General features: G+C 38.2%; 1 protein-coding gene across 2 annotated transcripts in view; it reads right to left on the bottom strand.

The window, feature by feature from the left end:
• OXR1 (oxidation resistance 1) overlaps window positions 1-26970 on the bottom strand; it is a 155541-nt gene that overhangs the window by 60853 nt on the left and 67718 nt on the right. Inside the window, exons 1-4 of one of the 2 annotated variants that reach the window (XM_009274315.1) lie at window positions 15975-16046; window positions 14337-14419; window positions 5768-5875; window positions 4505-4624 (exon numbers count right to left, since the gene is read on the bottom strand). In XM_009274315.1, the coding sequence (XP_009272590.1) occupies window positions 4505-4624; window positions 5768-5875; window positions 14337-14419; window positions 15975-16023 (360 nt within the window). In that variant the 5' untranslated portion in view covers window positions 16024-16046. Of the gene's footprint in view, window positions 1-4504; window positions 4625-5767; window positions 5876-14336; window positions 14420-15974; window positions 16047-26970 lie in introns of those variants that run through there. The other variant, XM_009274314.2, reaches the window with a different exon arrangement.

Below are 26970 nucleotides of genomic sequence, written 5' to 3'. Positions count from 1 at the left end.
GCAGAAAAACACTATGTAGCTAGCCAACCCTCACCCCGTACTGCCACATGGGGCTCTTTCTGGCCCAGGCAGGTCTTAGCTGTTGTTGAGGTTTCTGTTACTTCATCTCTCCAAACTCTTGATGTCCCTCTGGTGAGCAGCCCTCGCCCTTCCTTCCAGTGTATTGACCACTTTCCCTAATTTTTGCTGCCCACCCCTCCCCCAAGCTTGCTGACAGTGCATTCTGTCCTCTGTCCCCCTATTCAGGTCACTGACGGGCAGATTATAAACAATATTAGCCCCAATAGGGACCCTCAAGGATTTGTAACTGTCCACCACAACAGAAAACGACCAACAAAAAAATAACCAACCACACACAAATGCTGAATCACTTTGAGCCCAAAGATCCTGCCAATTTTTCCAGCCCATTTTATAGTCCCTCCACTCAGTTCACATTTCCCCAGTATTGTAACAAGGCTGCTTTGGGACGGTGTCAGGGGCCTGGCTATAGTCAAGGTAAGTAACATGCACTGCTCTTCCCTTATCTGCTGAGCCAGTCATCTTATCACAGAAAGCAATCACTTTGGTCAGGTATGATATATGCTTTGACAATTTACTCTGGCTGTTCCCAACCATCTTTGTCTTTCACATGCCTGGATATAACTTCCAGAGGATTTCCTTCATGATCTTCATGGGCAGGAGTTATCTATCTTGCTGTCTAACAGCACATCCAAGAAAGTAGTGAACATGGAACCCTACCAGGGACAGGACAGACAGTGAAAAATTGTTTTCAAATAGAAGCTACACGTATAGTAGACAGACAGTACCAAAGTCTATTTTATAGTCACAGCAACCCTGTTTTGGAGCTTAATCAACATTTAAAGGCTTCCGTTTCATACATAATCGCTATTTTTAGTTACTAATAAAATATTACTATTTATAAAAACTGAACTTCTACATTCCCTTTGGTTTTCTGCTTTTCTGTTCAGTTCTATTCGCTAGTACAGATTGCAGCTAAATCCCTTTAATCATACCCAGGAACATCATGCACAATTGTATTCAATTCATCATCTCTCTGGCACTACTTTAGCCTTTGCCTGCATCTTTCAATTTTAGTTAGAAAGCAAACAAAAAAACCAAAACAACTGATAGAATACTGAACTGAATTTTGCTGAAAAAGCTAATGAAGTTATAATTTAAAAGCAAACTTCCTGGAGACGAGTTCTCCTTCTATATATGCCTTTCTCCTAAAAATTATGTGGTCACCTTTGTGACTGCATATAACTTAGCAAGTGACTGCAAGAGTCCCCAGCTGATATCCAAGTCCACTGTGAATAAGCCAGCTATTTCTCGTTCATATTGCTACGTGACACAGAAGCAGGAATAATACTGGTGACAGACTTTCAAATTTAATGACAATACCCTTGTCACTACATATTATTTTGAAGTGGATTTTAAGTTTTATAGGTAGTAAAGCTTATTGGATCTTCTCAAATACTTGCATCTGACAGCTGAATAAAGAAACCCTTCACAAAACCCAGCAGCATAAGAAAGGCTTAAAAATCTAAGCTGAGTTCTTACATAAACACTGACACTAACAAACTTATTGAAATACACACTGAAATCTTAGCTTAAGTGTAGCAACATAAAAAACTTAACAGGGTTATGCAGGTCTTGTATTAACCACATGCTGGTTTGTATTTAGCCACATGGTTGTGGTAAGTTACTCCAATGTTTGATAAAACAGAAACAAAAGAACAAAGCACATCATAGTTTATATTTTGCTTCAACAGAGGTTCAGATATTGGTTAATCATCCTATTCAATTTCTAGCAAGAACACATTGATTTCAATGACCATAGCACAGAGGGAAGACCCCTTTACATTATACAGGCAGAGTATCATACCCTCTTTACCTTGAAATGTGCTTAAACTGCAGATCTAGAATAAAAACTGGAGGAGAGTCAAAGACGACAGACATCAATACAGAGCATTAGAGAACGTATGCTAGTATTTCTCTTGTTCATAAGGATAGCAATCAGCAAAGAGAAAAGAGAAACATGGAAAACAGGTGCTATGATGAAGAACAAAACTCTCCAGCCTTAACTGCTCAAATAGAAGTTGAGTGCTTTTTGTGTTGCTGGAGAGACTGTTTAAAAAACAGAACCAAACACAGACACACACAGAGTCCACACTGACAAGTGCAAGTGATTTCTGTTCTTTGCTTTGTTTTGACAAACCGTATCTAGGAACATCCCTTCCCCCCTTACATGTACTTCGAAAGACCTCAGAAACAAAATTCCATAAACACTTTATTATATATTGCCACATTGCTCACTTGTTTGACTTTCCCTGAAACTTTTAAGAACTGCTCGTAGTGATCCATGCCATGTAATGAGATGCACAAAATAGTTCTGCAACAATACAGTTAAGTGTCAGTTAAATGACATTTAACACTCAAATTGTTGCCAACATCAATACACTAAACAAAATAACCTTTTGCATAAGAGGACTTTAACTTTTGAAGTATTTTAATCTACTTTGTTTCTTCTACACTTTCAAGCTTTTATCTCTGCTATGTGCATATAGTCAATAAAAAAGTTTCAAAAAAGTTACGGGTATGGTTAAACTGTTAAGCCTCTTTATCTACTATATGCAAACAAGCATATACAAAAGCAAGAATAAGGATCTAGCGCACTGTAGGAAGAGCTCTGATTTGTAGTAGTAAAACTAACAATTTTCCCTTGAGTAACTTTCCACAACATATGTTATATGGGTAGGCCTATCCTAACATTTACAGTAGTTCTGAGACTGATATAGACGAATGTACTCTTGCAGACTAGTCTATTTACTGTGCTACACCACCTTCAGTTTAACATAAAAGAAATTATTCAGTACAAATGACAGCAGACACCTCACGAGAACAGGCATACTATGTCAGAGTAAAGGTATAACAGCAAAACCAAATAGTAATTTTCAGTAGAAGAGTCATCGCAGCCTTTGTAATGCAGCTTGGGAACCTATTCAGCTGTGCTGGTTTTGGCTGGGGTAGAGTTAATTTTCTTCATAGTAGCTAGTATGGGGCTATGTTTTGGGTATTTGCTGGAAACAGTGTTGGTAATACAGGGATGTTTTAGTTATTGCTGAGCAGTGCTTACACAGAGTCAAGGCCTTTTCTCCTTCTCACATCACCGCACAAGCGAGGAGGCTGGGGGTGCACAAGAAGATGGAAGGGGACACAGCTGGGACAGCTGACCCCAACTGACCAAAGGGTAATCCATACCCATATGATGTCATGCTCAGCTTATAAAACTGGGGGAAGAAGAAGGAAGGTTGGGGGAAATTTGGAGTTACAGCGTTTTGTCTTCCCAAGTAACCGTTACGCGTGATGGAGCCCTGCTTTCCTGGAGATGGCTGAACACCTCCCCGCCGATGTTTTCTCACTTTTACTCTTCTGATTCTCTCCCCCATCCTGCTGGGGGGGAGTGAGCAAGTGGCTGTGTGGTACTTAGTTGCCGGCTGGGGTTAAACCACAACATCAGCAACAAAGCAATACCTTTATATTTAAACTTCTCTGGACTAAGTCATGCAAGCAAATAAATAAAGAAATGCTTAAAGTCTCAAACGTTCCTAAATTTGAGCACACAGAATCCTGGAGTAGACATTTGACAGCTTGAGTGAGCACTATCAAGAAGTACTATTGAGAAAATTTGTAATTTGAGAGAAAAGATAATAGTAACTGGGAAAAGAATAGTAGTGACATATTAAGAAACATCTGAATAAGGTCATAATTGTATAAATTACAGAGAAGCTCAGGCTCCGATACTGCATCTTCCTGGCTGGAGTTCTCCCCATGGAATTCTGTTGACAGCAAACCAACGTTCCTGGAAAGACATGCTTTTTACAAAGCTAGCTCCTAGCCAAAATCTACGTTCAAGCTGAATTACAGAGCAGCTTTGATGGCTAAACAATTTTAGTATTTGAAAGTCTACAACGGTAGAACTACTGAGTAGAAGTCAGCTATAATCAACTCTGTATTAGCCCTTCACTGAAACAGACTTTTTTTTTTCTTTACTTCGTTTTGCTAAATGAAACCAGAGAACCTCCTCCCACACCTCTACAGAGAGCGGGGGGAGCCCTCACCTTTTAGGTACTTGAGTATTCTTGCCAATGTATCATTGTCACAAAAACTATCAATCAGATTAGAGACAAATGTTTAACTAGTCCTGAAAGGTAACAAATACAGAAATGCAACAGGAACTAGTATTTAAGATAACAGTGTGCAAGGATAGTATTTTGCCACAAATAACTTGCCTTCAAATCAGTTTTCACATGGAAAACTGTCATTTACAAAGATTAAAAGCTTGTATTTACTTTAAAAAGTAAAGTACTATTTTACTTTTCAACTTCAAGTGTTGTAAGTACTTTCTCCTCAAAATGAAAGGATAGTTTAAGAAGAAAGCATAGCATGTGTAACATTTATCTTGTAAGGGAAGATTAATTTCAAGGACAAGAGGTATACCTACATTTACTGTAGCCTTGTCAAGTTCTGCTTCGGAAGATGTAGGTGATAGGGGACTTATAGGACTTAGAGAGGGGGAGCTGTCCACACTAGAAATGTAGTCTGGGTCAGGAACATACAAAATCTATAAAGAAGATATAATGTAGTTAGAAGTTATGCTTTCAGGTTTACTTTAGATTTCCCACTACTTCAGCTATATTTGCTATGCTTTCTCAAAATCTGCTATACAAAATCATTCCTGCTCCCGTTAATTTTAACAGAAATTATGAATTGAGGGAATAAACAATACCACACAAAGTACTTCTTAATTTTAGTTTTTAAAGTTTTTAAATGCTATCTTGAGGTAAGACTGATCTTTAGTCATAATAATTGAGGAAAAAGTTCAGATAGAAAGCATTAGAAGTATAGAGCATGCCAGAAACACACGATACAGTGTCCAAGGAAGACCTGCCCAATTATTTCTCTTGCTATGACTCCACTATTTGAGCAACCAAGAAACAGTCTGGGGAACAAGTTCATAGACATAGCTCTTAGCACTGAATGTTTAAAAAAAAAAAAAATCAACTGAAGTTATTCACACCTTAAATACATTATTTTGGCCACCACAAGCATTCAAGCTACCTAGGCAAAGTTTTGCAATAATCAGAAATAAACAGAGGGCTTTTTTTTTTTCTCTCCTTCTTCAAACAAAGGGCTAATACCATAGCTGACTTATCACTTGTTTCCAGGCCTGGCTTTCAAAGAGAAGTGAAGAGTGAAGGCAAAAAAAGGGAAAGAAAAAGATGTAAGCAATAGTGACCTATAAGAAGTGAATGATAGTTTCTATACTGCCAGTAAAGACAGCAAGTGTTCAGGGTGGAATGGAAACATTATCCAATTTATTAAAATAGAACTGCAGGCAGTAACATGCAGTCAGGAATGTTGTTTGTAAGCTGTACCCTGAATTTGTCGTCTGAGCTAGAGTTGGTAAACAGCCTGCTATATTTTCAAAGTAACAATTTAGCTTGCACCTACTATTAAGTATATTTAGTTTTACAAGTCCCCTGATCTTATTTAGGAGACAGGTAGCTTCGTTACATGTTCTCTTTTTAGGCAGTTATTTAATAGGCACAAGGAATTCACAAACTAGAGTAAATGAAAAAAAGTCTTTTACAAAGCCAATAGGAAAACCCTTAAGAGAAGTACTTGAACACTTTCTCTGGTAGAGATGAGAAATACAGGGAAAAAGGTCTTTGTTGGGTAAGTAATATATATAGTGTAATAGTACCTGTCCAGGAACGACTGCTCTGGAGAAAAGCTTATTTAATTGAACCAGTTCATTGGGTGTTGTATCAAATTTCAAGGCAATACTGTTTAAAGTATCTCTTGATTCCACCTGTATCAATTGGGGAAAAAAAAAGAAAAACAAACCTGTAAGCAGTTAGTTCAAATAGTGGCTTACAAATTTTATCATATGTAGATTTACCAAGATTTTAATGAACTTTAAGTCTTCATATCTTATGATTGCCTCTCCCCCAAAAAAACACAACAAAAACCCCATACCTACCCCCTAAATACTAGTCTATTGCAACCCCATATAAGGACACCTGCCTTCCCACTATGTTTCCAGGTGGCCAGAAGTGTCAGTCATTGCACCAGAACTTCTGGTCTATAAATTCACTGCTGGGTACCACTAGACCAATACACGATTGACTGGTTTCACAGAACCCTTCATCCTCCCTCTTCAACTCCTCTTCTCTGTTCTTCACTTATAGAAAGCTGAAGCAAACTCTATAAAGGCAAACACACTCACTTCCTATTGAAATACGCTTCTGTTAACCTGACTTTCAAGTAAAATCCATCACTGAGATAAAAAGTAAAAATACTGAAGCAAAACAGCTCAACCAGTGTGACAGCAGATGGAGCATAAGCATTTTGAGCGGGTGATTCCCAAGTAAGGAAAGGATTTTTTTCAAGCTCTTATTTTCACCCCCATCTCCCAAAATGTATTCAATATGAACCAACAGAAAAAAGCAAAGGGAAAAAAGTTTTATTCACAGGGAGGATTTCAGAATAAAGAATTCATAGCAAGCATTTAAGAATGGTGAAGATAATATGACAAGGGAGCATACAACCAAAAGAAGTTTACTGCATATTGGCACAGGGCTTCATAAACACTGTACCAGGAAAAATAAATCTTATCAGTTAAGATAAGATGAAGCAATAAAAGCAAAGCTACATTTGTGTTGCTAAATATGGAGCACAGCTAGAAAGATTCCACTGACTCCTGTCTTAAATGTCTTCTCATTTGCCCCCCTTACTACATCTGCAGAAGATATACACCTTCCACACTATATAAATAGTAAGTATTAGACTAATTATTCACAGGTTTAATCTTCCTTCTATTTTCAGGCTATTCACTTAACTTTAAGTTTTCTTGACAATTACAGAAAAAAAATGCTTTCTCTTAAATTCCCTTTTGTTTACTTAATTTTCAAGGGAAAAGTAGGGAAGGGAGAAAAAAGTGAAAGACAAAACCACGTTTTTCTTCATAGCGTATGTTCTACACACAACTGTTTTGAGAAAGCCAGCGGATATCATTAGTTGACTGCAAACCCACCAGGTATCTTCTGCTCTTCACTCACTTCCTTAACAAAAATGTGGGAGCAACATGTCTTGTATGTCTTGTCAACGGTCGCTAGACTTAAAAGGTAGATACCCTTTACTTCTGCTTGAACGATTGAACGGAGGCAGAAAAAAATTGAGGGTAGGGAAGGAAAAGTCTCGGAGCATACATGTTTTAATAGCTTTTCGTACTGCTTGCTCTGAGATTAGACCTTGACCTTACACAGCGACACAGAAAAAGGCAGTGTTTGGAACCTAAAGACTAAACCGCTCTATTTCAGTAGCTGGACTGCAGTGGAGGTAAGTAATAAAGCATACATTGGGCTAGCCTGCTTCCAGCCATACTCTATTATGGACTGTTCCAGTTGAGTTAGTATATTCCATATAACTAATAAGCATTATATGTTTTGCTTTCAGTAGAATGCAACAAGGCACATTTATTCTTTACAGAAGCAGCAAACATTTTGCCAGAGCGGAAGAATATGTATCTACAGGTTATAGTGCTAGTTAACATTGGGTGATTAAATTTAATATTTCAATACATTTCATTTGCATTGCAAGAATAGATGGCAGACAGAGTTCCTACTGGCTGCAAAGCAGAAGTAGTATATAAAAAGTTAAATAATTGCTCCTCAAAATGCATTCCCCACTTAAACATTCCAAAACTTGACACTGAACAGAACACTAGCCCCAAAAGAATTTAGGAAAAGAAACTCTTTCGCTTCAAAGTTATGTCACGTTGGTAAACACACGTTGACAGCACAGGAATAAAAAAAGTGCAACTGACAGATGTAAGAGAAGCAAACTACATCCTTTAAATAGAGAAGTGGGTTGTCCTGCAAGAAAAAGTGCTACAAATATAACATACTTTGAAGTCTGTTATGATTCAACAGATAAAAACAGGGCGTGGTTTGGGATAACATCATAATTAAGGTTCACAAGTAAGAGTTAAAGAATTCCTTTCCATACAGAATTCATTATCATTTTGTAAAGGCGCATTTGTCAGCCTAGATTCACTAAAGAAAAAAAGATAGGTATTGCCAAAGAAATGGCAATTAGCTTTTTTTAGATAAATTCCTAATTCTATTATGACAATTCTCTATATAGGAAGCCATTAAGCTAAACAAAGCAGCAAATCTCTCTCTCTACTGGTATTTCAGGTATGAAAGACTGTATTACAGCACCTCTTAGTAATTCAGTACTGTATGATCACATAGATATGAAAAAAATAAGAATATTCTTGTATGCCACTTTTAATTTGTACTAAAGCAGAAATCAAAACAGGACCCTAACCTGGCCAGGTATGTACTGCTTGTTCCATAGACTATAAAATCAAAGAACAGTAGTGTTTCCATCAGAAGCTCTACATACTGCAGAAGGTTTGCTAAAACAAACTGTAAAGTGATATTCAAAAGCTTTGCCTAATTCAAAAGTTTGCTCTCACAGAAGTGTTGGAAGACAATGGTTAGCTGCTAGGTAGATATTCTTTAGGTATCACTTATGATTGAAATATTTGAGATTTTAGACTAACTTATGATACGATATAAAATAAATTAAAAGCATTCAAATAAAAACCACAAAACTTAAGCCCTTTAAGAGTGCATTCACTCTTTTCAGCCTTCAGAAATAAAACCACCTGATGAGATCTCTTGGCAACTAAAGGGTTTATCTCACAAATCACTAACACAAGAACGGCAAATATCAGCTTCCTTTTCTTATTTGGCTGTAAAGTTTGCACAGATGAATCTCCACACTACGTGAGATTTCAGAGACCAGCACTGATACCTTCTTAAAACAAAGAAACTGTTCATGTAATAAAGGCTTCCTGAAGTACCTCCCTATATTCAAAGGCCTATTTTCCAATTTTGGGCTTTCTACAATTTAAAAAAAAAAAATAGAATCTGAACAGCCAAAAGCTGAAAGAATAATTTTGTGGAAAAGCATAGTTTAAGAACTAACAAAGAAAAAACACATCACCACATACCACAGCCACCCCCCAGCTTTTCCAATCATTTCCCCCCCCATCAATTCAATACTGGAAGACAGGGCAAAAAGTCATTCCTTCTCTCCCAGGAAACAAACTTTCCATACATTATGCATGTAGCTATTTAAATTCTATTCTGCATATTAAGAACTTTATATAAATATTTGGATATTAAAGCACTACGCTGAATCTTCATGGGACAATTTTCCCTTTTGAGAAGAGAGAGGGATGATGAACAGTGATTACATTGTTTCATGATTTTAACAGAATTGCAAGATTTGTTCAAATACAAGTAAACCTCTGAAAAACAACCACCAGATGTGAAAACACTATTTTATTCCCTGAAACAATCTGAAATGGACTTGAGCAGGCCAACTGGTGCTTTGAAATGGTTCAATACGTATCATACATTGGCTTTGCATGATAATTGCATTACCAGTTAATGAAAACATAAAAAGAAAACAAGAATCACTTAGTCAGGACTGCGTTAAACTTAATGCACACAAACTTCTGTTGAAGGAGAGCTTCTTAAAATATAAGTAGCTTTCCTATACTCAGTAGCAAGAGCTTCTAGTCATCAACTCTTATGTAGAGATATGGCACATAAGGCCTTACTACCTAGTTATTTTACCTTATGTAGTCACTTACATATGTATACAAGTAAGTCTAAAATTCTAAGTTAGCTAAAATCAGTTTTTACAGATATGATTAGACACAGGAAGAGCCACACCTTCCATCCTCGTTTTCCAATAAATCCTAAATCAAACACTCTTCAAATCATTGTGTCCCCTTTTGAACAGAGATACATCCCATTACCCCTTTTCCACTTGTGGTGCACTAATTACATACCCATATTTGCCAGTTGTGCTTGTGTGCACCCAGATTAAGCACTGACTATGGTTCAAACTGCCTTCATTTCTGTCAGTTTAACAGCTGGCAAAGTTATTTAAAAACCTTATTTAAACAAATTCTCTTCTGATATTTTAATAAACTTTACTATCATTGCATCTCAACAATTGGAGTTCACTCATTCTTCTGTTAAAAATTATACATTGAATACGTATTAATCAGAGTGCACAAAGAATTATTTAAATTTTTTTTAAGTATTTCAAGACTAGTTGTTCAAGAACCAGAAAACAACAAAACAATGGTTTAAGAGCATTAAAAGGAACTAACAAAATTAAAGGGATGGGAAGACTAGAAGGAGGGGTGAGGACAAAGGGGAGAAGAGGACACAACAACTTTGGTGCTGTACCCAAGCCCTTAGAAATAACAGATTATGACTATATTAACTAATTGTTAATAGGTCTAATTTCTATAATATGCAACATCAGGAAAACGGAACTTGTAAATATCATAAAAGCAACTCCAAAAACCATTTTTAAATTAGACAAAAGATACAACAGGTCAAGTAATATGCCATCATTATGATCTACATCTTCCAAATTCCCCAAAATTGGGAAAAAGACTATGACAGCAGCATGCTCAAAGAAAAGTGACAGTCAGACAAGAACACAATACCCGGTTTTGAAACGGTAGTACAAGGAAAAAAGCAAAAACTGTTAAGTGTGTAGTAGTCTAAACATCATGTAAAGGCTTACAATGACAATAAAACTAGCTGCACCAGAACAGACAACCTTTAGCACTCTCTATCCAAGCTACCCTAGGATTGAAAGCAAAATCCACAGTTCCTTTAGAAAGATATTAGCAGATACTCACCATTTATCTACTCTCAAAATAAACATGTTCAGCAAGTCATTACAACAAGAAATTCCAAGTATTCATGTAGGTTCAAATTCTAGCTAACTTTCACCTGTTTGATGGTCACCACAAAAGCACTTGCCACCCACGGCCCTTGAGCTAAGAAAGGATCAAAAATTCCTCCTTGCTTTACCTTAAGAAGCTGACTTCAGAAGCCGCTGCAGTTTTGTTCTCAGTATACTTATCTAACTGGTTTCTAACTAAAACAAGAGAGTCAAGACCCAGTTTCCGGATGGCACTAAATAACTTGGCACTAAATAACTGGGAAAAGATCACATGCAGGAAGACCAGCAGTTAGACACTGAGGAGTCTGTGTTAAACTTAAAATTCAGTCTTAAGACTCTGGTCTACTATAAACTTATGTGACCTTCATTAACTGATATCAGGCTATTCTCATGATCTGGACAACGCACTCTGTGTGTGTTACAGTGCTGATCTGCTATTTCAGGAGAAAAGCACAGCCTTCAATCCCCAAAGAGTTAAAGAGGAGGGAGTAGGGCAGGAAAGAGAAAGTTTTACAGTGAAGCCTCCAACAGAGATAAACCAGATCATCTGCCTCCATTGCTCACTTGTAACTTTTTTTTTCCAAACAAAAAGTGCTTTGCACTTGAGGAAAAAAAACAACTATCTGTAAATAGCCACAATTATTTCCTTTTTCTCCTCAAGAGGAAGAGGGGTTAGAAGGCTTTTGTTGAAGTCATGCAACTGCTACCATGCTAGTATCATTGGTGATCAGTGGCCAACGCTGTCTGCTTATGCTCCTTTATTTATCTGTAGTTAGCTCTTCTAACACTTGTAGGCAGGCACTGGTTGTGTTTGTACAACATATAACACAAAATATTTCTAACGCAATGGTGATATAACGATGTCAAATAAGCAATGTAAAAATGCTATTTTTACAACATAAAAAGGACTAAAAGTTCTAGCTAGTAACAATAATTCACCTAAACTATCTGCTCTGTTGGTCCTTAGAGCCTGTTCACATGCATCAGCTGAAGGGGAAAACAATTGGCTTGGAGCACCAACTGTGAATTCTGAAATAACAGATAATATCAATTTGCATCTAATCTGTTGACTGACATTCAGAAGAAGAGAAACTATATTAACAAAAAGAAAAAAATCTGTTCACTGACTAATCAATAAGAGTGAAAATAAAACCGGAATTTTCTGTATCTTTTGGAGGCAGTCACTGAAAGTTAACTTAGTGACATTCTTCTAAACCTACTAGCCTGGGTAAGCTTAGGACTTGCTTTCCTCACTTAGTACCACATCTGCTGACATCTTCTCGCTGGTGGTACACACAGAACAGTAGCTCCAAGTTTTCATACTTCGGGAATTTTAGATTAAAATCTTTAACATCAACTGCCTTTATCTTTAAAAAGAAAATATATTTTTTTGTTTATTTGTCCCCAAAGTAATGATTTTCTTTTTTAAAAAAATTGTGGTGGGAAGTGTATTTCGCCTTAAAAACCCATAGTTTGCATCAGTGAGATTCTATCTCACTCTGAACTTCAGGAATACAAATAGGCCCTTCCCTCTTAAAACCACGTAGCCACTGGAAAAACTAACACATTAAATTATTATTAAAACAACAAGCAAAAAAACTCCACTAACTTTTCAACAATACTGGGTGGGGTGGGGAGCCCGGTTTCTGCTTTCGTCCTACTAATCCTCAAAGCAGCAACACATGCAGACATATAAATATGTGTGTGTGTGTGTATATATATATGTGTGTGTGCGTGTTGTTGCTTTGAGAGGTAGTAGGATGAAGGCAGAAACCAGGCATAAGTTCATCTCTCCACGGGGTATAAAGTCATAAATAATAACAGTAGCAAATTATCACAATAGTTACCAGGCCTTTCTTATACATATAGTGAACATAACCTTGGTTCTTAAAGGTTAGATCTGTGCATTTTATTAAGATATGTGTGCAGGACATAACCAAAAGCTCTGAAAACTTAAGTTACATCAAGTACTTCACAAGTGAGAGGTACAGCAAGACCAGACAGAATACTGCACTTGTGAAGCTGAAATGCACCGTGTTCCATACACACAACAGGCTCCTTTAGAAGCTGGACTAAGTTTAAAGACAAGAAGTCTTTGATTCTTGCGAATCGTCTTTTTGACTCACAAGGAAATTATACATACTTCAGTATGTATTAAGAAAGTTATTTTAGCAACTAAAACCCCACCTACTGGAACACAAAAACCTGCAGAAGTACATGTCCATGACAACTTCACACAAACATACTAATATAAAAAAGGAAAGCTTGGTGCTTTAGCTTTGCCTGGAATCTTACATGCATGCACATGGTGGCAAGAGACAAGTTAAGGGATTTACTGACTGAAGAGGAACCCCAGTTTTACAGAGTTACACCTGAGCATTTTTTCCAGTTATTTCAGACAAAATGGGGTTAATGTAATACAAACAACAGTCACATTTACTTTACCATTCTTCAGCTGCTAGAACTTAAGCAGAAGAAATTTCTTTTCTGAATTTCAACTTCAAGGAAGTCTTTAGTATAGGCTAGAATGATATTCAATTTCCCAATATAAGCCACACTAATGAAGTGCTTCTCGCTCCAATACACACATCCTCTGTCTCTCTCCAAACGACTATCACAGCCTTCTCAGTAGTTAAGCCATATCACCACTTGGCTTAATGTAACATTAAGAGTTAAGTCTCCCCCATATCTCTTATTCTTGGATAAGAGAACACCAAAAGGTCAAGTAAAGACTTTTTACAAAGAAGTTCTCATTTTCATTTTATCATGTCCGACTTCAAAAGCATTCAAAGATAACTGTGACAGACTTTCCCTATTTTAATGTCAACCCCATAAGCATTATTTAAAGGCTTAATTATATTTTCAGTATATAACACAAGACAGATACTTCTCACTTCAGTTTCCCTTAGTAACCACAAATGTGATAAGCTGACTGCAGTACAGTTTGAGGGTCATTTCAAGAACAGAACAGGCAGAGAAAGGCTCCATTTTCAGATACTGCTGCGGAAACAGATCTGTACAGTAAAAGGTATAGATCTATGAAAATTATTAGGAGAATGCCAGAAGGTCACTATCAAGATATATCAAAATATAGGCCCCCCCCCCCTTCATTCTGTTATTTCTCCTGATGTCAACAGTTTATTTATAATGCTGAAAGCAGGGAACTTGCACAAGATTTTATAATTAATGTTATTTACCATTTCTAACTAGTTACCTAAAAGTGAACTAGTCAACAGATTGATTAGGTTGGGGTTTTTTTAAGAAAAAAAGTAACTTAAAGAAAAAAAGCCAAATTTAAAAAAAGCATTACTCAAGTACTATTAGCTAATTCCAGATTTAATTCCTGTCAAAATAAGGTATCAGATACACAGAATTCTAAGATTAAAGGTAATGCACATTACTGTTTTGCTTATATTTTGTAATAAAACTTTAAGTCTGCACTTGTTATGCAATGACATTCTAACAATAAAGCAGTAACTTACAGAATATTCAATAGTCCCTTTAGGCTTTTGAAAAGACATTCGTCGCCCATCTTTCTTGTCTGGGGTCTTCTTCTGGCCAGTGTCTGAAAAAAATTGAGGCAACGTGCGTGTTAAATTCATTTTCCTCTCTCAGTACTGTCACAGGCTGCTGACTACAGCCCCGTGGGCAGACATCTAATTCACCAGTTACACAGCTTGCTCCCGGTGACTCTGTATAACAGACAACCGGCTGCTAGAATAGGGACTTCATTCCTCTGCAATGCTTTAAGAATTTGACCAATATAAACCACTGATAACTGGGAATCAATTAACTGCATAAGTACTTGCTGCTATCCAGGAAGCTATTAATGAAGGAAGACTAAATAGGAGATTGACCCCATGAGGCAAGCAACATTTAGAATCCTAGAATCATTTAGGTTGGAAAAGACCCTTAAGATCATCAAGTACAACCGTTAATCTAGCACCGCCAAGTCCACCACTAAACCATGTCCCTAAGCACCACAGCTACACGTCTTTTAAATACTTCCAGGGGTGGTGACTCAACCTCTTCCCCGGGCAGCCTGTTCCAATGCTTGACAACCCCCACCTCGCTACAACCTCCTTTCAGGTAGTTGTAGAGAGCGATGAGGTCTCCCCTCAGCCTCCTTTTCTCCAGGCTAAACAGTCCCAGTTCCCTCAGCCGCTCCTCAGAAGACTTGTTCTCCAGACCTCTCACCAGCCTCGTTGCCCTTCTCTGGACACACTCCAGCACCTCAAAGTCTTTCTTGTAGTGAGGAGCCCAAAACTGAACACAGTATTCGAGGTGCGGCCTCACCAGTGCCGACTACAGGGAAGCACATTTCTGGAACTACTGTGTTTAATTGGTTTTATATCATACCCAGTCTGGTTTTGCCTAGAGGGGAGATGATCTAGAGCTCCTGTATATTCAACCTAATCAGTTGGGATATTTTGCCTAAATGCTGTTTGATAAGTAGAGTATTTAATGCTATTTTAATGAAACAAAGAGCATTAGTGTTTAACTTTGCAAATATCCTGTTTGTAGCAAATGCATACAGCCTATGCATAAACAATAAAGATCTTAAATAAATAACACAATTTAGGAACCGTTCTTTTTATTGGGGCACTGTATTTTGACAACCTCCGTTTCGTAAGCCAAATCAACAACAATTTGTACCTGAAGTATACTCTACTTTTTGATACTAATTGGCCTGATATTTATGATAAAGACAATGCAACAGTGTACTTATATGATTCAACAGAAAACATTTAATTCTACATCTCTAGAAGTGTTTTTTTAACATATCCATTTATACACACACATGCATTTTTTGAGATGAATCTGTTAAGAAGTTAGGGCTCTGTCACAAGGCCTCCACCTTCAACAGTTAAATATCTGCTATTAAGGAGCCCAAAATACTTACATGAATGAGATGTTAGGTTTTCATGCTACAATGGGATTAGTTATACTCCCATTTTGATACATTCAAATTTCTGTTACCATAACCGAATATATTTAGTCAAATATTTCAAACCAAATTGAATAGACAAAACAAACCTCACAAAATATATTATTTTAAAATATTTTAGCATGGCTAGATTAAGAATAGAAAACATGCTGTACGTCTATTTAAGCCTCACCTGAGGTACTAAGGAAACTTGCTATAAATTGACAGCAACTTCTGTGCATTACTATTTTTAGTTAGTATCCTGACTGCAACACTGGAAAAGAGACTAGACACATACTTGCATGAATTTCATATATGCTTCCCCCCCCGCCCCATTTCTATGTGGATAGTTGAAACTATCAAGATACGAGAGGGAAAAAAATCCAACACAACATACACAGAAGTTCTGCAGAGTCAAAAAATAAGAAACAAACCACACAAAAGTAAAACCTCAGCAAATACCTCACATTTACTGTATTGGGCATGCTGCAGAGGGCAACAATAAAAATGATTTCTAGCAGCTTCAATGTACGTAACTCTCCTGGGGTCTTCTTTATATAATAAGGAAATAAACATTGGACTAATTCTACTTTTCTTAATATATTGAAAGAAGTCTGAGGGAGAACGTTCCCATAGCTACAAGAGACAAATTGATCTATAGACGGTATTAATTATGGTAAGTTTTTATAGCTATGAATGACAGTCAAGACTTTAAGCCTACTTTTAAAAGCTTTCTAGGAATTCCAAAAATCTAAACACTGTAATTCTGCACCCTACTGTCTTCATTCAATACATTAAAAGGTATTTCTATTAATTGCAGCTTTTAAAAAGTTAACTAAAAGAAACCTTTACTTCTGATTATATTAACAGTTTTTAAAGATGCTACAAATGTCTCTAGGGGAAATTAAGCCAATTTGGTAATGAATAAAATGCACTAGAAGTTTGTGTGTAGACTAGCAGTAGCCAACATGCTCCTCTTCTGGTCAAATAATTTGTTACCAAAGTTTCTACCTGACCTTGCCACACAACAGGTGCCTCCTCAGCAAGCTACTGAAAAACTGCAACAGCTGCTTGACTGTAGCTGTTCCAAGTTTTTCAGCCCATACCAAAGCTTTGCCAGCAGCCTAATCTTTTTCTTTCAACACCAGTCTGGTTCAAATACTCCTAAGCAAAAGTCAAAGGATGCAGCTGAAGAAAGACTGATCTCATCCAGGATCCCATACATGCCTTAATCTATACATGGAGCACTCCTATTGTAGAACAAGCATCTTCTTCCCCTGCCCCACTCCCCCCACTATTAGATAGAAATAAAGCAGCCCATACTACAAATGTATATACACACTTCATTTGTATACAGCCTAATGTTGTTTGTGGGTTGTTTTTTTTTCCCCTAACCCAGATTTAAGTTTCCCTTTTCTTCTTACTAGTTTGTGTATAAGCGTCTAAAGAGCTTGCAGACAGGTACCATTCAGAGGTCAAGTTATCTTCTCCCTTTCCAGTAATTGAACAGTAGAATAAAGTCCTGCACAAATAACCAGTTCTGCTCCTTATGCCAGAAATAAAAAAGGAAAGTTATTTGTTCTTCAGGGCAGAAGGACCTACTGTGCTTTAGATTTCAGAGCACTCTGGTAACTTCAGGAAAGTAAGAGCAACTGGGGGGTAGGGGTGGGGAAGGAAGGTCCCTGTTGGAGGCACCTTGGAGAAAAGCAGATGCCAGGAGAGCTCCTACCACAAATTCCCCAGGAGCTTATAATCTGCAGTTTTTCATATTTTTATCTCATCCCCTCCCATACCTAACACAGTAATTCCTACCCTTGCCATCAGTGCCCACTTTCATTTCTTCCCTCTGTAATAGCTTTATTTCCCCCTCACTATATGGATACAGGATTTAAGTGTTTCATAACCTACTGTGACCTAAGTCCTCCAAGTCAAGAAGAGATGGAGGCAGGCAGTGGTGAGCTATGTGTGCACTGACTACCCAGCTGGCCAAGCACCGGGTAGACACCTCAGATGCCACACCTCTGCTCACAGCCCGCGTGCTTGAGCTGTCTGTTCATACAGAACCCGTCCAATTCACCTAACATCTCAGAAACAAAACTAGGAGGTATTTCAATTGTGAAAATAGGTCACAGTAGCAGAAACACGAATTCAACCTCCCTGATGGCATACTAAGTCTCCAACTATCTCTTGCTGAATGACCAGGCTATTTATTTTTGAGAGGAAAGTAAATGCATCTGTCAGCCATCCTTGTGCCCCTGGTATTCTAGGAATTATGTGAAAACAGAAACAACTGCCAGCATAGGATACAATGATCTGAAAAGACCTCAGCACCTATAGGAACCAGTCTCATCCTTTAATTTTACTTATTTTCCTGATAACTCTGTTGCACATGAGCTCATCTTGTTAGGTTACACACAATCATTACGTCATCTGCCAGCAGTAAGCCAGCGAGACTACCAAAGGCTGACGTTCTCAGACCACAGGTATAAGAAAAACCTGTCACCACCAACCACTGAGGTTGCACACAACCTCAAGACTCAACAGTAACTTTAACAAGGGGATCTGTGGTGCTAGGTTATCAGATCTCTAGCCATGCTGGTTTAGACAGAAACAAGACCAGACCTGTTGTAACATCAGGGTTGATCCTTTAATTCTGAACCACCATTTCGCAAGACTGGGCCTCCACAACAGCTTGAAACACTGAAGTGAAAAAGTACGTCAGATCCACAAATTACAAGAAAATATTACAACTGTCTAGGATTTAAAAGACTAGAACTAGAAAGATACAGACAGCAGTGTTCAAAATGACACCAGACCAGTATTTAGTCTGAACACTGGATGCATGCATACAGAAACTTAAGATTAAATGACAGTAACATAAGAATGGTTACATATGATCATCAACATAACCAGAGAGAAGGACTTACTGTTCCAACATATTTATACCAGACAGGAAAAAGGTTTTTAGGAACATTATATTTTAGGAACATACAGCTTTCAATGAGACAGCTTTGACCTTAAAAATATATAATAGTCAGTGGCATTATTCAACCGTAATTTGAAGACAACTGAAGTTAAATTCCAGTATTTATAGGTGAGTTCTACTAACTGCCTCTGTATGGCCCTGTGCCACTGAATTTTGGTTGACTGAAAATATTCCTGTGGCACCGCTAGTTCACACTGATGTGATGGAAGTGACATTTCTCATTTCTTAGTGTGCCACCTGAGCTGAATTGTAGACATTCAATTTTCTGTTTGCTGATGCTTCTAGCACATCCTTTGGGCTTCTGGCAATGAAAGCTGGTAAAGAGAACTCAAGATTTGTACTGTGAGTAACAACGCAATGATACATGCTAAGAACTGCTTAGGAGTACCTTCAAGCTCTGCATAGAACAAGATATATTAGATTTTCCTTTACCCTACTATTTTCCTTCATGATAAGCTTAAATTTCAAATAACTTGCAATGTTTCTCAGCCGCTGATCTTCTATACATTTCAATGTTAACAGAAATTACAAAGATCCCTTCTTCCAGAGGAATAAATTGATAAACCAAAGAACTATCCTTTGAGATAAAGCAAGTAAGCTGGACAAGTCAACAATTAATGCAAATTGTTTACAATTAATAACTGAGCTTATTATGGTCAAGAAGATGAGAAAACGATGATTTATCTTTCCCTCCTCCCCCAACAAGAACTGCAAGTTATGCATTAGATTTACATGTGTTTAAGAAAAAGGCAGAGGCGGCAGCCTTGTTAAATGCTTGTCTAGGACACAATTTTTCACAGTTCTTAAAAAAAAGATGCAGCACATATGGGGTAAAGATTTTTAAAAACTGAATCACAAGAAGGTAAGGAAAGAAAAGTAGTCTTTCTTTGAAATATTCTTGAGTACGTTGTTATTTAGCAGCACATGAAGCAACTAATTGATAAAACAGAGGAAGCATAGATATTACATCTTTATTTGATTAGTTCTGCTCAATAACAATTAGATCTTTGTAATCTATTCATAAAGAAACAAAAAAGATTAAAGTAGGAAATCTTTATATTCCATGAGGCTTGGTGACTTGGGGATCCTAACAGCAGGGGCTACATCTCAGTAGAGCAACTGTCTCATTGACCCTTCTCCCACTCCTGCAGTTAGATTAGCTTACAGTAATTACTGGAATATTATTTTCAGTTATCTTCTAACATCTTCAGAACCAAAGAGGCCCTAATAGCAGCCTACAAGATGCTAGTAGCCTGCAGTTTTCTAGCCAAAATGGTAGTTTTACAGACCAAGGCAGTATCATAAATAATGCCCCCTTTAGTCTCCTCTTGCTAAGCAACTGCTACTCATTCTGTGATTCAGTCTTTCCTAGTAAGTCATATTCTCAAAACTCTTGATCCTTACCACTACTCTCCACATGATTCTTTTGTTCACATTTTTCTTAAGCAAAACCCCAAACTAAATGCATCCAAGACCTTGTTAATGCTGCATCAATACTTGAAACACATCAAAATAGCTTTTCCCTGCAATACAGATTCAGCACTAATTCAAGTTCATTTTGTGATCCCCCTAACACATGACCCTCTTTTCCGCTATACAGTCAGCTGTAATAGGCAGAAATAATTAAATGCATGATTTCAGGATGAAAAACAATTCAATAGAAACAAATTTAAGGCAGGCCACTTCTCTAAATGGCTAGGAGACATAAAGCCAGCTCCATGCCTGACACTCCTGGTACGTGCATCACACAGGCCTTCTTCTAAAATAAGATTTCACATTCAGGGTAAACAGAAATGCTTCACCAAATTTTCAGATTATGCCACAGTATGTATTAACAACAGTAAGCTTCCTTCCCTGTTCCATCTAAAATATGTATGTATACAGTCTAATACATTAGAGACTACCTAACTGCAATTTCCACCTACTGTACAACCTCTCTGTAGACCAAGCGTATATATTAATGAAAATTTGTAAAAATCATGATTGCTTTACTGAAACAGCAAAGGAATCCAACTTTTCTGATAATTATTGTCCTTCTCTTTCAGATATTTAAGCCCATTTAGTCGTACATCTTCAAGTCTACACAATACCCCACAAGCAGTTTGACCATCAAGCAGCAATATTAAATTATCTTTAGACATCTTTAAGAATTTACACTTTGCCTTATCACACTTAAGCCAATGGTACCTAGTTTTTCTAAGAGCTCAAAATCAGTCAGCTTATCCTAATAATGTAGCACTTGTGCACTACAACTGCTCTGCTGACATGCAAACAGATCTACTGTGTGAAGTTAGACCCAATGCTTCAGTGAACATCTTACTTTACAAGTTTATTGCATTAGGTTTGCAGATGACATCGAACTGGGGGGACCAGTCAACACACTTGAGGGCAGGGCTGCCATTCAGAGGGAGCTGGACAGGTTGGAGGAACAGGCTGACAGGAACCTTATTAAATCCAACAGGACAAGTCCTCTGCATGGGAAGGAAGAGCCCCTTGTGTTGTACAGGCTGGCACTGCCTAGACAGGGAGCAGGTCTGCAGAAGAAACCTTGGGGGTCTTGGTAGGCAGAAAGACAAACACCAGCCAGCAGTGTGCCCTAGCAGCAAGGAGGGCCAACAGCATCCTCAGCTGTATTAACAGGAGCATAGCCAGCAGACTGAGTGCACCAGAGAAGCAGCTATTCTCCTTAACTTGGCACTCTGACTGCTTTTGGAATACTGGCTCTAGTGTCACCGTGCCGTTCCCGTCCCCCCTCCCCTCAGTCCCTTTCAATATAAGAAAGGCATTAATGAACAAAAACCATTTCAGTGAAGGGCCACCAGGGTAGACAAGGCCTGTGAGAAGAAGCTAAGAGAACAGAGCTTCTACAGCCTTAAGAGGAGATGGTTTTGAGGGACTGTAACAGCAGCTTTCCTGTACCTTCTAGATAACTTCCCCACAGGTATCAAGATGACAGAGCCAGGCTCTTCAGTGATGTATAGTGGGAGAACAAAAGACAACAGACGTAATGGACAAACAGGAGAGCTTCTGACTGGATAAAAGGTAAAAATATAATTGGCCAGAACAGTTGTGCAGTTTCCATCCCTGGACATTTTCAAGGCCCAGCTGGGTAAAGCAGTGAGAAACCTAGCCTGAAGTCATAGTCTTCCCTGCTTTAAGCAGGACTAAACAGCCTTGCTTGCAATTCGAGTTATCTGTAACTATGATTCCTCCCACATTTTTCTGGCAGGCAATGCAGATGCATGAGGCCACCACCAAAGTAAGTTTTGCAGCTGTTTTTAAGGCCACCTCTTCCCTTGTCTCCCCAAACCAAGCCAGAGGAAGATCCACACCTATAACACAGTGAGGTGTGTTGTTTACTGATGAACAGAAAGGTATTATTCATACACGTAGTAAGATGAAAGGCAGTCATGAGCATACAGGTTCTCAGTAGAACGTCAGCTTCAAAACTGTTTTAATGTTAGAAATGGGAATTAACCAGAAAAATTAAGATAAAAATGCAACGTGACACATTAAAACAAAAATGTAATCTAGTCAAAGCATACCAGATTACTAGAATAAACCATACTTAGATTATAAACTAATCTAGCAGATGACTGACACAGATATAAACTGAAATTCAGTAAAACATCCAATACATTAGAATCCTATTGAACAGTAAAAAACAGGACGAAGAATTGTAAACTACGTCAAAAATTCACTAAAGGGGAGAGTGAAATAGAAACTAGCAGAATGGAGGGGTATATTAATGAGTTCCCAAAGGACTATTTTTTAAAACAGTTCAATTGCACATCAAAAACTCAGAAGCACAATCAACAGCAAAGGCTGGGCAAAAGGACACACAAGGAATTCTGTAGCCCCAAAGCCTGGAGAAAAAAAGCAGGGTGAGATGTAGTAGTACAAAGCATAAAATGAAGTAAAAGATCATTTAACATCACATACACCTAGGGAATAGTCAAGAATTTCTATATACTAGTAGCGCATAAGTCGGAAGAAGAGATTGTGCATAATTAACATATCACAAGATGACTGAGTCACCAGCCTAATACATTCCAAGATCACATTTGCTTCTTATGCCTGTACCAACTGAAGTATTTTCAGACATGAAAGTGAAGCGTTATCGTCTTTGTAAAGGGTGCTATTACATTTCATATGTGCTTTATCCAGAACAGTGTGTGCAAGAAAACTTGCAGAATTGTGTCTCCCCAGTTTAAGCCTCTCTCATACACCTGTTAAAGTTAATTTCTTAAAAGTGCAGTACTGAATAAGGATGAAGTGAGGAAAACCTACCTTATTCTTATGTCTGCTTTATTCTGAGACAGATTTTTAGAAAGGAAGATACTAACTTTTACAGCAGGACTTGACAAGTGTACCGTAAATTAGCCCTGCACATTTATCTTTCTAATGCACTGCTGCTACCTTCACCATAGTACAGAGGACTGACAGGCCACATGGCTTACCGGATAGATTGGTAAGATAACCATACACAGTAAAGACTAGAAAGCTGATAAGAAAAAATGTAAATAAACCCACAGGCCACATGGTTCAGAACTGAACAATCAAGTTGAGCCTGAGGGAAAAAAGCAACAAAAAAAATCTCTTGATAGAAGGCAGCTAGAACAATTTCCCTGACAGCCTGGTTAAGAGGTTTCTCTGAACAAGGAGTTCTGAATGACTGATTTTCATTTCTTTCACTTCCGTACTTAATCAGAGACATACTGCAGGAAGTCAAGACTGCTTGTGCAGTTTATCTTCTCCCTCCATGAAGTGACCACAGACAGAAGTGAGGTGAAAATGTCTAGGAGGGAAGAAGCATGAGACTCCAGGTATGGAATTATATCCTCACAGAGCCAAAGTGTTACCTGGAAGAAACCTCTTGAGTACATCTACTCCAGTCTCCAGTTTGAAGCAGGAATATTGTCAACATCAAATTAGGTCAGCTTAAAACTGTAACCTGTCCCAGTGATGGACCACTCTTCTTGTGAAGTTTTTTCTATCGTCCAATTTGAACCTCCCAAGCTACAACTCATGGCTGCTGCTCCTTCTTTTATCACCTCTTACTACTGAGAAGAGTGTGCCCCTTTAAGTAAACGTAGGACACAATTAGACTTCCTTTAAGCCACCTTGGTCTCCTCTTTGCAAGACCGAAGCCCAGCTCCCTCAATCCTTCCTCACAGGTCAATATGCCCTATGACCCTAAACATACTGGCTGGACCCTCTACAGTTTCTCAGCAGCCTTCTTTAACAGTGGTGCACCAAACAAAAGAGCATATTCAAAGTACGGCCTCACCAGTGTCACAGAAAAGAAGCAAAACCACGTCCCTCACTGCTGGCCACACTCCCCCTTACACAGCAGACAAAGCAAACAGCATACTAAACTATGAGACATGCTGTTGGCTCATTTAAGTAAGAGGTTTGTATAGATGAGACTCAAATTAAACTGAACTTTCAAGTTAATTCTGCAGTAAAGATAATCCTTAATCACACATTCCCTAAAGCCTTGAGTTCAATCTTAAAGCAAACAAAAACGCGTGCAACTTCAACACGCTAACACCTACAATATATACCAATAAACAAGAAAGCTATGTTCTGTTCTAGCTAAAGTTTCTAGGTAAATCCAGGCCTTGAATACATACATACTAGGTCTTTCTAGAAATTATCAATAGACTATCTGTAGAAGTTATATTTAAAAGCCCACAAGGTCTTTTTTTTTTTTTAAAAGGAATTTTACACTCTGAAATTATTGGTAGCACCTTTACTAAAGCCAGATGCTTTCTCTAGAATTTCTGGTTCTCCTTGCATTTTTATCCTCTGCCACAATGATTAAAAGACAAAATACCTTTCTAAAGTTATTTCACTGACTTGGCTGCTGACACAAACAATGTAAACTGGTTAAACAGGTTTACAGCCTCCTATGGCACTACTCAGTCTCCCAGTGTCTCCTTTCTCCCTGCTAAGAAATACTAGAAACTGTTCTGCACATACCCAAAGAAGTACACAGGCTCAGAAGTGTGATTTGAGGTACAGCATTTGAACAGACTTGCCTCCCTGAACTTGGAAACCTTATAGAGCAGCTGTTCAACTGTTTAGAAAGACAAGCAAGAGAACAGTAAACATAAGTTTACTAATATTACATGAATAAAATTGAGATACTTTATTGTAGAAGTGAAATTAAAAGTAATTAAGAATAAAAAAGGTTGTTTTTTGTTTCAGAAACGTGGAAACAGGGTTTTAAGGTATTTATGAAGACCTTTAAGAAGTAGTGCATAGTCACAACTGAACCACGCAAAGAAAACGGACACTGAAAAGATCCTTCTGAAAGTCCTAAGTGGGGAAAAAAACCTAGAGTAATAGGTAGGCCTGGATCCAGAACACCGCATACAGAGATTGAACAGTTGGAGTAGTTAGAATTTGCCATTAAGGTTTAACTTAATGTGAGGGGACCCATCTCTAATTAAAACAGAGGTTGGATTTCAGCTGAACTACTGTAATCATTGTTACAGCTTCCACAGCACCCATTACCAGGGCGCCAGCAAAATGCTTGCCAGAAGAAGTCTACAGTCACAAGAATTTGTTTCTGCCCATAACTGATGGAAATCCCGTGAAAGAGAAGACAGCATGGGAGGGCCAGGATCTAATTGCCTTGCACAGTGTGCTTTGCCTAGGTTAGGAAAAACCCAAAGTATGGTTCTGTCAAATAGGCACACCAAATTCTATATACACGGAAACCCAACCCACGTTCCAGAACTGCAGTCACTTTTCATGAATACGAATTTTAAGTATTACATTATGGAAGTATTTGAGGAAATACACTTCCTGCTCAAAGCTAGGGAAAAAACCAAAACATTATAATGCAGTCTAAGTTCATCCTTTGTCCCAGAGCAAGAGGGGAAGAATAGTCAAAGAGCTTTTCCCCTCCAAGAAGTCACAGGTATCACAGGAGATGCTTTAGACTAACAGCTGAACACATGGTCTCATAACTGATTAAAAGACCAGAAGATACTAAGAGTTTTACTGCCATTTTGCTTCTGCAAAAAAGTAACCTTTGTCAACAAGCCTTTAACAGTTTGTAGAAGCCTTATTCAAAGCACTTCATTTCACTGCTGAAAAACAAGTTACTATCTCTTTCTCTCCCTGCATGTCTTGGGGGAGAGGGACATGGAATAAAGAAAGAAAGAGTGGCACTGTAAATATACTTGGTTACATAAGTCAGATGTAGATGATAAGGAGACATCATCTACATCTGACAGACTGCATGGGCATTCCTACTGCCTTGCCTACCACAGTAAGTAACAGATCTTGTTTCTCTTGATAGAAAACCCAACTATTTTACTCTTCCAAAATAACCTAAAGTAACAAAGAAACTTAATGGTCTTTAATACTACCTTTCAGTAGAGGCCTGACTTCAACCTTACCTGCAGACTACAAACATGCTATCATCCACTTAGCACAGAGCTTCTTGAACAGGGAAAAAAAAGGAAAATATTTACTATTCATTGTATGCTGCTCTTCAGATTTTTTATAAAGCCTTTTCACAAACTTAACTTCATATGCCTTTTTCTTTCAAACCAGTCCTTAGACCATGCTGCTTTTACTAGTTATGTCATGGTTTGTTTTTAATCTCCAATCCTTTTACCTTCCTTGAGCCCTTATTGTCCAGTCCTCTTCTGCATACACAGCCTGTGTACATTCACTGTCCACCCCTCCAGTTCACATGGTATTTCTTGCCAGTCTGGGTGCTCACTTCAGGTAAGTTACAATACCCATACATACAGCCCAACGACATTATCAAGAAAGGGGGTGACAAAAGCAGCCCTCTTGCTCCCAGACACAGGACAAAAAGAGTCACTTACTGTCTCCTGACTGACCTGTTTGACCACTGAAAGGCAGATGTACTACTTCTGCCCCTACCGTCACCAAACCTACTTCCAAAGTACTACTGCCCGTTCTTCGGGAGCACGAGAGGCAGAAACCACTTTGTACACAAAGGAGATCTCAAACCAAGGAGTTTGTCCTCCAGTTCCCTCACCCTGGTCAATAAAAGTACCAGGAAAGCGGGTGGGGTGAGGTGGAATGAAACTAAACGTAGTAGTACTGCCACTGAAATCAGGAAGACGTGCAGCAAGAGCAAAGTTGGTTTTTTATTAGACCCGTCTTCTGCAACCCCTTCTTCGGGACGCAGCCTCCACTCAGGCACTCGCCG

This window comes from Aptenodytes forsteri, unplaced genomic scaffold (genome assembly GCF_000699145.1).
Source record: "Aptenodytes forsteri isolate BGI_AS27 unplaced genomic scaffold, ASM69914v1 Scaffold400, whole genome shotgun sequence".
NCBI lineage: Eukaryota > Metazoa > Chordata > Aves > Sphenisciformes > Spheniscidae > Aptenodytes > Aptenodytes forsteri.
This window is presented reverse-complemented; position numbering and strand designations above follow the sequence as displayed.